The sequence below is a fragment of the Podarcis pityusensis genome (assembly GCF_964106645.2).
Source record: "Podarcis pityusensis genome assembly, chromosome: 1".
NCBI lineage: Eukaryota > Metazoa > Chordata > Lepidosauria > Squamata > Lacertidae > Podarcis > Podarcis pityusensis.
The window spans coordinates 42,878,718-42,891,481 of record NC_138028.1 but is presented as its reverse complement, the minus strand read 5'-3'; the positions used below and the strand labels follow the sequence as shown (position 1 = coordinate 42,891,481).

The following is a 12,764-nucleotide window of genomic DNA, read 5'->3' as shown; positions in this document are numbered from 1 at the left end:
GATAAGCTTACGCGGACATTATAGCCAGCTAGCTCCATTTTTAAAAAATTAAATTTTATTAAATACAAAATAAAGAATATCAAATAAATAAAAAAACAAATTTCATACATATACACATGAACATAATTATTTATACATCTGTAAAGCAATATTCAAAAAGAAGAAGGGGAAAAAAGAGAATAAAAGAAGAAAGAAAAGTTAAAAATAAATAGAAAAGTGTTCACCATAAACAACAATTTCAGATCTATACTTGCATACAATTTTATGCTCCATTTTATTTTGCGCATCCACACTGGGACATTTGCAGGGAAACCAAAATGCTGGTTTGCAAAGCTATTGTACTACCATCTTTATTGTATGCTTGTGAAACATGGACCACTTAAAAACGCCATCAGAATCACTGGGGACTACAATTTTTTTTACACATCACGTGGGAAGACAGGCAAACTAATGCCAGTGTACTGGAAGAAGCAAAGATCACCAGTATCGAAGCAATGATTTTAACACATCAACTTCGTTGGACTGGTCATGTTGTGCAGATGCCCGATTATTGTCTTCCAAAGCAACTACTCTATTCTGAACTTTAAAATGAAAAATGTAATGCTGGTAGTCAACAAGAGAGGTTTAAAGACTCTCTCAAGGCAAAGCTAAAAAGATGTAGTATAAACACTGACAACAGGGAAACACTTGCCTGCGAGTGCTCCAGTTGGAGAACAGCCTTTATGAAAGGTGTCATGGAATTTGAAGACGCTTGAACTCAGGATGAAAGGGAGAAACGTGCCAAGAGGAAGGCATGTTTGGCAAACTCTCACCGTGATCAACTCCCACCTGGAAACCTATGTCTGACACTGTGGAAGGACTTGTGGATCCAGAATTGGTCTCCAAAGTCATTTATGGACTCACTGTTAAGACCGTGTTCATGGAAGACAATCTTACTCGGCTAAGAGTGATTGCCAAAGAAGAAGAAGAAATACACACACACACCATTCTGTATTGAGTCATACATTTCTGGCACAGCACAAGATGCCAAAACGCTGCCCACTGCTATCCAGTATTAAATAGCAAGAAGATCCAACCTTACAGATGACAATATGTACAAGCTGCAGGGCGACGGTATTAGCTTGGTGGGTAGCAGTATTCCCTCCTCCATGAGTAGAGACAGTACACCTTCAAATACCAAATGGTAAGAACAAACAGGTATCCTGACTTACATGTGAGATTTTAAACAGATGGGTGGCTACTGATGAAAACAGATGCTTGAGGAGAGTCCTCATCCAGCAGGACAAATTGTATTATAAGTGTAATAGTAAAAAAAGAGAAGAAAAGCAAGATCCAAGTTCATTAGTTTATTAGATTGAGATGTTACAATTGCGGGCTATTTTCAGTTATGTCCTTTTTCAGAAGTAGAAGACCAATTAAATTATTCTCCCAACAGCAGACGGCCACATAAGCATTGCTTCCTTGCATAATAAAAAGGCATATTGTGCACAAACACCCACCTCAACTTTTTCTTTTGCTTCTGCATGCAGGATTTTTTTTGTATCCTATGAAACAGCTGGACTGATGCTAGTTATCAGTCTTGAACCTATCACTCTGCTTTGCCTTCCAATTCCAAGAGTTCTTGGAGTTAACAGAAAATGAATCTGTTAGCCTGGTGGAAGGACTGATCCTAGCTTCCCTTACATTACAAGAGTTGTTATCTTTAATAGTATTAAAGAAGTCCATTTAAGAAGCAGAGCCTTATGCATTTATCTGCACAGCATAAGAATGCCTATTCTTTCCAAACATAGTTCGCAGGTTTTCCAAAGATCCTTTAAAGGTGATTTAAGATCTTTAAAGTTCACCCCTAAAGAAAGAGAGACAATTGACAATTAATATAAACATACATGAATATATTTTCGCAAAAATCAAGTGTTCGCACTTAGCTGGAGAGATGAAAATATTGCCCAAAGTGAAATGGTATTCCTTGCCTTGAGCTTTCTCAAAGTTAATATATACAGCTAAGTGGTAGAGACCGTAATATAAGCAGTTAATGAAATCACAGATAAAAAGGGAAATGCCATTTGGTTAACAAGCAAATATCTATGATGACTTGATCACTCCAGGAAAATGATGGCTCTGCAATTCATTTGATTCAGGAGTTTTACTCTTCATTTAGAAAAATAAGACCTTAATGTTGGGAAGTGACATGAATGTAGATTTTCTAAACTTCAGATATAAAAACATTTTTTTACATATGGAAGCAGGAATAAATAGCCATTTGTGGGTGTTGTCTGCATGCAAGCAAAGCATCCACACAGGGAAGGATCATGCCAATAGCATCATTTGTATTAAATGCCCCCAGCAGATGCTGGATCTTCTTGGGCCAAATATTATAGACCTGTTTCAAGGTTTTGACCTTCAAACTTGATGTTTGTGGGCCTTTTAAATATACATTCTGACTGGTTTTTTAACATAGATTCTACCTATTCACCTGTGTTTACAAGAGGCAATGGAGTTTTCCTTATCCCATGTATCACGAGGCACAGTACAATCACTACTTGGTATTATATTTTCCCTGTGAACAAGGGCTAATGGAAACACTGGCTTTCTCTTGCCCAATAACAGTATAGCTATAATAACCTGGTTTGGAAACTCAGCTCTTGGCTTGCCATAGTTCAGTGTCCTGTCCTCCCCACTTCATTAGCATTTACATCCTGCTTTAATTAAACCACAGTTAGCCATTATGTCCAACTGCAGTTGAAGGTGGGTGGTAAATACAATAAATAAATAAACAAACAAATCCACATAAAAAGAGCCTGCTGGATCAGGTCAGTGGCCCATCTAGTCTGGAATCATGTTCTCACAACTGAATGCCCGTGAGAAGCCTACAAACTTACTGAAAAATAAGCTTAGCTTTGTTCAATTGGGCTTTCTTGCAAAAGTGCCTGGAATCACAGCGTTACATAGCCTTAAAAAGAACATTAAGTTACCTCTGTATTGGGGTGGGGAAACTTTTTGGTTTGACCGGTGGGTGTGATCTGGAAAAAAATGGACTTAAGGGACAAATGGACCCAGGCCAGGCCACATTTGGTCCATGGGACAAAGGTTCCCACTCCCTGTATGTTTCCCAAGACATTTACTCTCTGTTTTGAGAGAATGCACAGTTTTTTAAAAATGGTTTCACTACAAAGTTGCTCACAGCATGTTAAGTATCTTTGCCTAATAAAACACACCCTGTGATAGGGATTCTCTTTTTAGTAGTGCTGTAACTGTGGGGAAAGTGAACTTTTATCCAGCAATGCGTTGGAACACAAGAGGGTAGGATCTTATTAATAATTTACCGAGGCCACTGTTTCTCTTTGTCTGTCAGAGGGACATATATCACACCCATCAGCTGCTTTTCCACAATCTGCCCGTCTTTGGTTTTGTCATACTGCATCAAAACCTGGTTTCCACCCTCTGGCCCTATGGGCAGAATTAGTCGTCCTCCAGGTTTCAGCTCATTCAGCAACTAGTAGTAAGAATCAATAAGAGCAATAAGGCAAAACAGAAACAAAATGGAGAAATTCAGTTTCCACGTACACACAAAAGGGAAGAAAGACAAACTGAACACTGTTCTCTAGCTCTTGAAGTAGTCCATGAAAAGCAGCCATTTCCAAAATAAAAATTAAAAATGGCAACAAATCTGCTACTCACTTATACCTAAACACTCTCTTTGTGATGTGCTGAGAAATGCCAAGAGTGAACCATTTTTCTTACACCTCATGTCAATAGAAACGTGGTCAAATCTCCAGGCCATCAGAGTTTTCAGTATATTAAACATTGTCTCTGTTCTATTTTAGTTCTCTTTCCTTATGATAACAGCTGAAACATATTGTTACACTTTTTTCACAACAGTCTTCTAGACTTAGTAAATTAACCGCTTCAAAAAGGTTCCAAGCCAGAGCTGAGAGGAAAGAGACAGGCAACTTTCTCTCTTACCTCCTTTGGCACTGTGGGTGCAGCTGCTCCAACATGGATGGCATCGTAAGGGGCTTCTTCGGGGTACCCCTTTCTGCCATCCCCAACTGTGGAGAGAGAAAGAGAATGTGCAGTGAAGGTTCTTGTTCAGATGGCAGCTTCTCCTATACACTTCTCCTTTGCCTTTCCTTTCACTTGGCATCTGCGTGCAAGGAAGACTTGTATGCAGATTATGTTGGCACTGGGGGTATCAAAATGAAGTATAATAACCATAGTGAAAGACCTAAAAAAGAGAACTGTGCTCTTTGATATTACCAAGGTTAGGTGGAATTGGGAAAGCAGAGCTAAAGAGATGTGGGTGGCACTGTGGTCTAAACCACTGAGCCTCTTGGGCTTGCCAATCAGAAGGTTGGTGGTTCGAATCCATGTGATGTTGGTGAGGTTCCACTGCTCTGTCCCAGCTTCTGCCAACCTAGCAGTTCAAAAGCACACCAGTGCAAGTAGATAAATAGGTACCACTAAGGCAAGAAGGTAAATGGCATTTCCATGCACTCTGGCACCCGTCACGGTTTCTCATTGTGCCAGAAGTGGTTTAGTCATGCTGACCACGACCTGGAAAAGCTAGCTATGGACAAATACTGGCTCCTGCACCGCAACCCCATAGTAGCCTTTGACTGGACTTAACTGTCCAGGGGTCCTTTACCATTACTTTTTAGATGCTCAGAAATCATTACTCTCGCTTCCCCCAACCTGTTGCTCTCCAGATGTTTCAGACCATAATCCTCGTTATCCCTGACCAATGGTCGTGTGACCGGGACCAATGGGAGTTGTAGTCTGGAGGGCTTCAGGCTGGGAAGACTGCATTACAAAAATATACTTCTACATTGCAATCCTGTGTGTGGTTACTTGGAAGTAAGAATTGCGCTCAATAGTGCTTATTCCCATGTAAGTGTGCTTAAGACTGCAGGCTCGGAAAACTAGCTCTAAATGTGCAATCCTCTGCAGTAGCTTGTTCATTTATTTTCATGAAACTAATCTTAGGGTTATTGCTAGGCTTAAACCGTTCCTGCTAAGTAAAGTTTTCACAAGTGTGAAGGGGTTCTAGCTTTGTTGTTGTTGTTGTTTAGTCGTTTCCGACTCTTCGTGACCCCATGGACCAGAGCACGCCAGGCACTTCTGTCTTCCACTGCCTCCTGCAGTTTGATCAAACTCATGCTGGTAGCTTCGAGAACACTATCCAACCATCTCGTCCTCTGTTGTCCTCTTCTCCTTGTGCCCTCCATCTTTCCCAACATCAGGGTCTTTTCCAGGGAGTCTTCTCTTCTCATGAGGTGGCCAAAGTATTGGAGCCTCAGCTTCACGATCTGTCCTTCCAGTGAGCACTCAGGGCTGATTTCCTTCAGAATGGATAGGTTTGTTCTTCTTGCAGCCCATGGGACTCTCAAGAGTCTCCTCCAGCACCATAATTCAAAAGCATCAAATTTGCAAAGGATACCGATGCTCACCTAGAAGTTTCACTCGGCCAGAACTCAACAAAGAGGGATCATCTTCTCTGAGGTTTTTGATGGACTCATGAACCAGCTGTTCAATGTGTTCGATTCCCACTGCCTTCCCTGTGGGACCCACCTGTCAAGAGATGCCACATGTGCTTCAAATCTGTGTTACTACTACAAACAAAATTATCTGAGAGAGCAGAGAGGTTCCCTTTTTTGCAATGCCTGATAATTTTTATCCAATTATTTCTCCATCCAGTTTTAGAATGACAGAAGGATAATTCCAATGACTGGTTACCTTGAAAATGAACAGTCCCTTTGCAGTTATTCCTACAATTTTACCTGTCCCGCGTTCCACATGATCATTAAATATACTAATTGGCCAATTCCAATGGAGGAAAATCTTATAGTACAATTCTATGCATGCCTGCTCAGAACTACCGTAAGTCATGTTGAATTAATGAGACATACTCCCAAGTAGCTGTGTATAGGACTGCAGCCTCATTCTATCTCTCCCCCCCCCCCCCAGTGCTAGGCAATTTACTTGGCAGGACAGTGGAGGAATAGTTTCAGAATTCTATATGTAGAGAGGCATTTCTTGTTGCTTTTGTTAAAATTGTGTTAAAACTAAAATTCACTTTAGCAGACCCCTTGCAATTTATCCAAATTCAATCATTTTCAGCAGTCAAATCCTGCTCTACAGAGAAGCAACACCAAACATATGCATAAGATCATCTGTTCTTTAAGAAGGTAAGCTTTACAAGTAGACGTTTTTAGCCAAACAGAAAAAAAAAGGATTTCCTCTCAATTTCCATTCTGCTTACCATCCTTGCAAAGCAAGCTGTGAGGTATCCACTTCCTGATCCGACATCTAACGCCTTTGCTCCTTCCACTAGCTGGTCCTTCAGTAACTCAAGGGCATGAGCATGCTGTGGGAGAAAGCAACTATATTTCACTCTTCCCACACCGGCATCTTTCACGATCCCCTTGCCAAAAGGCAACAAGAAGCAGGATGGTTAAGATACACAGTCTTACTAAAGATTTAGAGGTTGCTTCTGCTAAGTTGACGCCCACAGATATTTCAGCTGAGGAATTTCTCCGAGGCATGTTAAAGTTTGCAATAGAGGCACACACAAGGTGTGGAGAAGAAACGACTAGACTGCCTGCTCCCAAGGAGCCTCGATGATATGCAAGGGGTGGGGTGAGACTGAGAGGACCTGCAAGTTTTCCAGCTCCTCCTGGTGGCTTCAAAGCCTCAGTAGCAATGGAAAGGGAGGGGAAGGGCCTGAGACTGAAGAAGGCAGATGCTGTCTCTTGAGAAAGGATAAAGGAGGCGATGTCAAGCAGTAGGCCAAGATATCTACTTCTGCCCCATGGTGAGCAAGACATCTCTGACCTGATAGCCAGCCAGCAGCGAGTGCAACCTGTATTCCTGAATGAAGCAAGGAACAGCTGTCCTAAGTTCTGTGGGGTTTGGGACCACCCAAAAACCGGTGGGCTTGTTTACGCGCATCTGCAGCACACAGGATTGTTCAGCCAATGCCTAGCAGAAAGAATTTGCCGTCGTCACCAATTCAGGGGATCTCAGGCAACAGGACCACAGAAGATTGCCTAAAGCCAGCACCATCGCTAGCCAGAGAAAGGAGCGCTCGGCCAGATGAACCAATGAACTGACTCGGCATTAGGCAGCTGCGATGGTTCATGGCCTTTGTGCTTCCTCAACCACCGAATGCTATCAATGCATATACTGTATATTATTGGATGTAAAAGTATGTCTTACCATGTGAGGAGCACTGATGGTTGCCTTGTACCCTGAAAGAAAGCTGTGGATAAGTTTGCTTTTCATGTTATAACTACAACAATTGGAGCATTTTCTAGCGATTTGTATGTTTCTCACCACAAATCCGCCCTTTCGGTTTTCCTAGACAACTCAAAAACCTAAGGATTTCCAGCTTTCAGTTTGACATACTATCTGTAGAATATTTTGTCCACTTTGCTAGTTTTCAGAGCTTACTTTTGCAGCCCATAAACAAAGGACAACTCTCAGTCTTACAGAATTAAGACTTCAAATGATCTTGGGCTGCTAGAACGCTGGGCTGAAACTAACACGATGGAATTTGACAGAGATAAAGGCGAAGTCCTGCATTTAGGTGCAAAACACACAAATGAAGGTGCAAGGATAGAGTGGAGGAGACCTGGCTTGGCACAAGCTGAATGAGTTAGTAGTGTGATGCAGCTGCTAAAAAGCCAATGCCTGAACAGTAGCCATAGTGTCCTGATGAGAAGAAATAATGGTTTCACTTGCTTTCTAGACTGGCCAGGCTGCATCTGAGGTAGAGTCCTGTTCTGGATGCCACATTTTAAGGAAGACATTGAGAAACTAGGGGGGTGTCCAGAGCAGGGTGACCAAGATCATTAAGAGATCTGGAAACTATGCCCTATGAAGAATGCTTGAAAGAGCCGAGTACGTTTAGCCTAGAGAAGATTAAGTGGAGACCTGACAGCCACCTTCAGATATCTGAAGGGCCGTCATGTAGAAGGAGTAGATTTGTTCACAGGGATTTGCTCCAGAGAACAGGACTAGAATCAGCAAGTGGAAGTGGCAGGGAAGCAGATGCTGGGAAAGGGTTAGGAAAGCTTCTTAATGGCTCAAGGGTAGAACAGTCCTGCCTTGGGAGGTGGTGAGCTGGAGATATCTAAGCAGAAGCTGGGCTAGATGACTTCTGAGATCCCTCCCAACTTTAGATTCTGGGATTTGGAGAGTTCCCAAAAGACAATGCTATGGACAATACGGTCCCTAAAATATGCAGTATTTCCTTTAACTGACATTGCAATCTACAGCAACATTTCTTACCAATTGACTGAGGAGAGTCCATATATGGAAAATACTTGATATAGTGGGATCTGTCTGTTGCCAACAACACTTTAAGGACTTGCTGAGACTTAATCACACCATTTTCTACAGAAAAACACGAGAGAGGATAATAAGGCTGACAGCAGCATACTTTTTATTACTATTTATATTTAGTATCACTTTTATGTTGTTTGATACTGAATTTTACTGCACTGTGGTCCAAAGACAGGTATACATTTACACTGCTTTTTTAAAAAAAATATATTTATTTATTGCATTTCTATCCCACTTTTTTCTCCAAGGAGCTCAAGGTGGCATACATGGGTCTCCCTCTCCTCATTTAATCCCCACAACAGCACTGAGAGGTAGGTTAGGCTGAGACAGTGACTAGCCTAAGGTCACCCAGTGAGCTTCATGGCCAAGTGGGGATTTGAACCCTGGTCTCCCAGGTCCAAGGGACGCAGGTGGCGCTGTGGGTTAAACCACAGAGCCTAGGACTTGCCGATCAGAAGGTCGGCAGTTCGAATCCCTGTGACGGCGTGAGCTCCCGTTGTTCAGTCCCTGCTCCTGCCAACCTAGCAGTTCAAAAGCACGTCAAAGTGCAAGTAGATAAATAGGAACCGCTCCGGCGGGAAGGTAAACGCGTTTCCATGCGCTGCTCTGGTTCGCCAGAAGCGGCTTAGTCATGCTGGCCACATGACCCGGAAGTTGTACGCCAGCTCCCTCAGCCAATAAAGTGAGATGAGCGCCGCAAACCCAGAGTCGGTCATGACTGGACCTAATGGTCAGGGGTCCCTTTACCTTTACTCCCAGGTCCTAGTCCAACACTCTAACCACCACACCACATAGGCTCTCATTGTATCCACTATCTATCCATACACATGCATGCAACACACCAGGGAGAGGGAAAGGGGGTTATTGCTCTAGACTCCAAATTCAGCAAATAAACCTTTGATGCTGAAACCCAGCCACATTGCTCAGCCCCAGTTCATGCAAATAAGTCCACATATGCAGACCACCCTGCTACTGCCTGTGAAAAGCTGGTACAGGTTTGCAATCCTAACCCTCTGGTGTTAAGAGGTGGGCAGTTTAGGATGCATCACGTCTTTGCTTGCGGTGTGGCTCCATTACATAACAAGCCCAAGTTCCACCCGAGATGGTGGGACACTACTGCCAGTGGGTCTCCTGGCAGAGGCAGCCAGTAGAAACGCCCCCCCCCCCCAAATAAGGGCATTATAGGAGTAAGGCAACAGAGGTTTCAGACCCAAAGCCCACAAATTCCCCAAGGGGCCCAAGGAACTGGCGCAGCACCAATGGACCACCCTCCCTACCTGCCATCCTAAGCAGCAATAGCAAGCTGGGATTTGGTTGCAGGGGAGGTTCTGCTCGTCCTTGGCCCCGATTATAATTGGTCCCTCTGTTCCCATGAGCCGCAAAATAGAAATCAGCTCATCTAGACAATTTGGGAACAGGCTCACATTCAGGTCTCTGGCTACACCTCACGTAAAATAAGAGAAAAAGTAATTGCTCTCAATAGCTTTGTGTAAAAGTAAACCCTGATCAGTCCTGTTCCACATGAGAGATTTACAGAAAAATACCAAACACAAAGAGATTGGTTCTCAGAGACAGTGCTTTAAGCTGGGTTTGACGTTCAATAAAACAGCTTGGGAAAGTGTGACTGGGGAAATGAACTTGACTTAAGATTTCACCTCTAGAACTGGACAGATTATGCTGTGCTCTCTTAGGATGTCATTTACACATTATCATCCATTCCACAGAAAAGATCCACACAATTGGCCTAACATTGCAGCTGTGCCCTGGGTGAGCCCAAGGAAAAACAGGTGCAATGGCAGGGTTGTAACTTGCAAAATATACTCATTTTCTTTAAAAAAAAAACCAAAACAATCGTTGGATGGACAAATACAGAAAGGTTCCCAGTTAATTGTTTTGCTTTTTTATGGCCATCATAGCCACTGGCAGATTGACTCTCCTGGTTTCTGTACTGTCTGAGTAAGCTCCCATCTAAGACAGGCAGCCTGAGGATGATAACAATTATGGATTATTGCATTCCCAAAGAAACTCATTAGAAGAAATGGCTACCTGCCTCAGCTGTAGGGGAGCTGAGCCTCTGCATGCTCTGAATAACCTTTCTTAAATTAGATGCTTAGGATGGATTTCTCTATTGCATCATTTGTGGCTGCTTGTATAGCTGAATACATAGGCGGAGCAGACAGACACGAGCCCAGAATCTTAAAGCTCATATGCAGGTAGAATTTTAAAACAGGTTTTCACACTGACATCCACTCCATGAAATAGGTGTCAAGTCAACAATGCTAAAAATAAGTGAGGATTTTGGACAGTATCCAAACATTTCATCAGCTGTTTTAGAGGTGAGCCCTGAACGTCAGGCTGCTGCTGGTCGTTGGTTCTGTTTGCTCTGTATTGTACTTACTGTAAAGATTGTTGATCAGTTCCGCATGTGTCTTTCCAGTCGAGGTCCAGGCCATGGTTCTTGTCAGCAGGAGTCCCATGAGCAAGGTAGCAAAAGGCAGCGTACAGCTCATCCCATAAAAATGTGCAGGGGATTCCCAAGCCTGACCAGCCAGTCACAATGAACCAAAGAGAGAAAGTTTTTTTATATTTAGAGCAAGATCATGTAACGCCTCATAGAAACCAAATCCTCCACACGCAGGAGCCGCCTAGATTAGGAACAGATGCATAGATGCAATACAGGGAAATCTGGAGAACACATTTGCCGTCTAAGTCAAATACTAACTGTTTGATGTCAATAAAAGTACTGCTAATAAGTTTAAAAAAACAAAAACAAAAAAAAAACACCAGTCCAAGAAGTTAGAAGAGAGATATTAGAGCATTGGACTAGGTTCTGGGAAAGTCAGGTTAAAATCCCCACTGTGTTATGAAACTCACTGAGTATGTAGATAAAGGGTCTACACCACCTTGAGCTCCTTGGAAAGAAAGGTGGAATGCAAATGTATTAATAAATAAATAAATTTTGTTATCACAGTGACAAAAATAAATACAAACTAAGGACATTGATAAACGTAAGGAGTTGGCCAAGATATTTTACTGTCCGTGGCCAAGCGGCACATAGCAGTGCACAGCATGTACTCCTCACTACAATCAGGGTGTATTGCAGCCAATGGCAATCAAAGCTATTTTGGCACGTGAGGCAGAAAACCCTACAAACACCTCCTTCCTGGCAGCAAGACTACAATAATAATTGTAACATTATAAAATAAAATTATAAAATAGAACAACAGACACTTTGCTGCCTATTAATGGGACTCAAGATGTGTTGTCCAAGGCAGCCGCCCCACACGGCCAAGGCTGTAGGTGTGGGCAGGGAGGGCCAGTAAAGGGGAGTGGGCAGGTTAAGCTAACAAGTGAAATAATTTGCAATAGTGCTCATCTATTCTTTTTTGTAGAGACTGGGCTGTGACTGTAATTGTCTGCAAAGCTATATCACTGACTTACAGTACACCAACTTGTAGAACGAATGGGAAAATGGATTTTTAAAATACTACATGTATAAAATATTACATGCATTACCAACCCATTTGTATGGGTTGCTAACTTACTTGTGAGTGGTCACACAAATAACATAAATAACAATTATCTCACTTGGCGTTTTTTGTTTTTTGCATTGCATCTCCTTCTGACCACAGATTGCAATTTCCACCCACATAAATATCTACCTGTAACTTAGGACAACACTTCATGTATATGAGGTAAATGGACTACTGCCCACAAAACCCGATGCCATAATAAATGGGCTAGCCTTTAATGGTACCAGTGTTGTTACCATCGACAAACATACATATTTGTTCCTCAAAGCATGTGCCTCAAAGCAAAAACAAGGCATTGGATGAAGGGCAGTATACGAATTTGATAAATCGTAATAAAAGGAAAGGTCCGCCCCACTAAAAGATGAGCATAGAAAGAGGCACTTCAACTCAAGAGTCAACCCCCTCCCCTCTTGGTGTCTTATGATGGGGAATGTGGGGGAAGGGAAGAGCCTATATGCAAGGCTCCTTAGTGGTAAGAGGAGGTGGGCTGGGCTGGGCTGGGTTCCGACTCCTCTTCTGAGGGTTTTCTGAGGATCCCCTCTGACGCCTCCCTCCCAAGCGCCAGGAGAAGAGAGAGCAGACTGCTGTCCCCCAAAAGGCAGCTCAGTCTCGAGCAGCCCTCCCGCTTCCCAGAGAGAACCAAGACCCAGGACCCCGTCCCCAGGATCCCACCCCTCCCACAAAAAGGCGGACTCACCTGCGCAGCCGCACTAAGTCCTCCGCACTCGCATTCTCGCCCTCCTAGCTCCTCCTCTTTCAGCAGCTGCTTATTACGGCATTTGAGAGTAACTGGGGGAATTGAGGCCTGCTGTTGTTTACGCTGTTGCGTAAGCGGGAGAGAGAAGCCGCCGATCAGTAACTTCCGCCCGGCTTTAAGATGTCGCGCGG

At 43.1% G+C, this 12,764-nt stretch overlaps 1 protein-coding gene across 5 annotated transcripts; it reads right to left on the bottom strand.

The window, feature by feature from the left end:
- Positions 1–1,331: 1,331 nt before the first annotated feature.
- On the bottom strand, positions 1,332–12,753 carry LOC308472499 (protein-L-isoaspartate(D-aspartate) O-methyltransferase-like). Of its 5 annotated transcripts, none has more exons than XM_080997493.1 (9): positions 12,574–12,753; positions 10,742–10,883; positions 8,290–8,394; positions 7,216–7,247; positions 6,260–6,364; positions 5,448–5,568; positions 3,964–4,049; positions 3,324–3,493; positions 1,332–1,846 (listed from the first exon to the last, which is right to left on the bottom strand). In XM_080997493.1, exons 2-9 carry the CDS (start codon positions 10,851–10,853, stop codon positions 1,834–1,836), a joined length of 744 nt encoding a protein of 247 aa, XP_080853619.1. In that variant the 5' UTR covers positions 10,854–10,883; positions 12,574–12,753; the 3' UTR covers positions 1,332–1,833. The 5 variants fall into 5 exon arrangements, with proteins under 5 accessions (XP_080853619.1, XP_080853616.1, XP_080853618.1 ...); XM_080997490.1 differs by lacking the exon at positions 12,574–12,753 and adding an exon at positions 12,113–12,187; XM_080997492.1 differs by lacking the exon at positions 12,574–12,753 and adding an exon at positions 12,128–12,187.
- Positions 12,754–12,764: the final 11 nt, after the last annotated feature.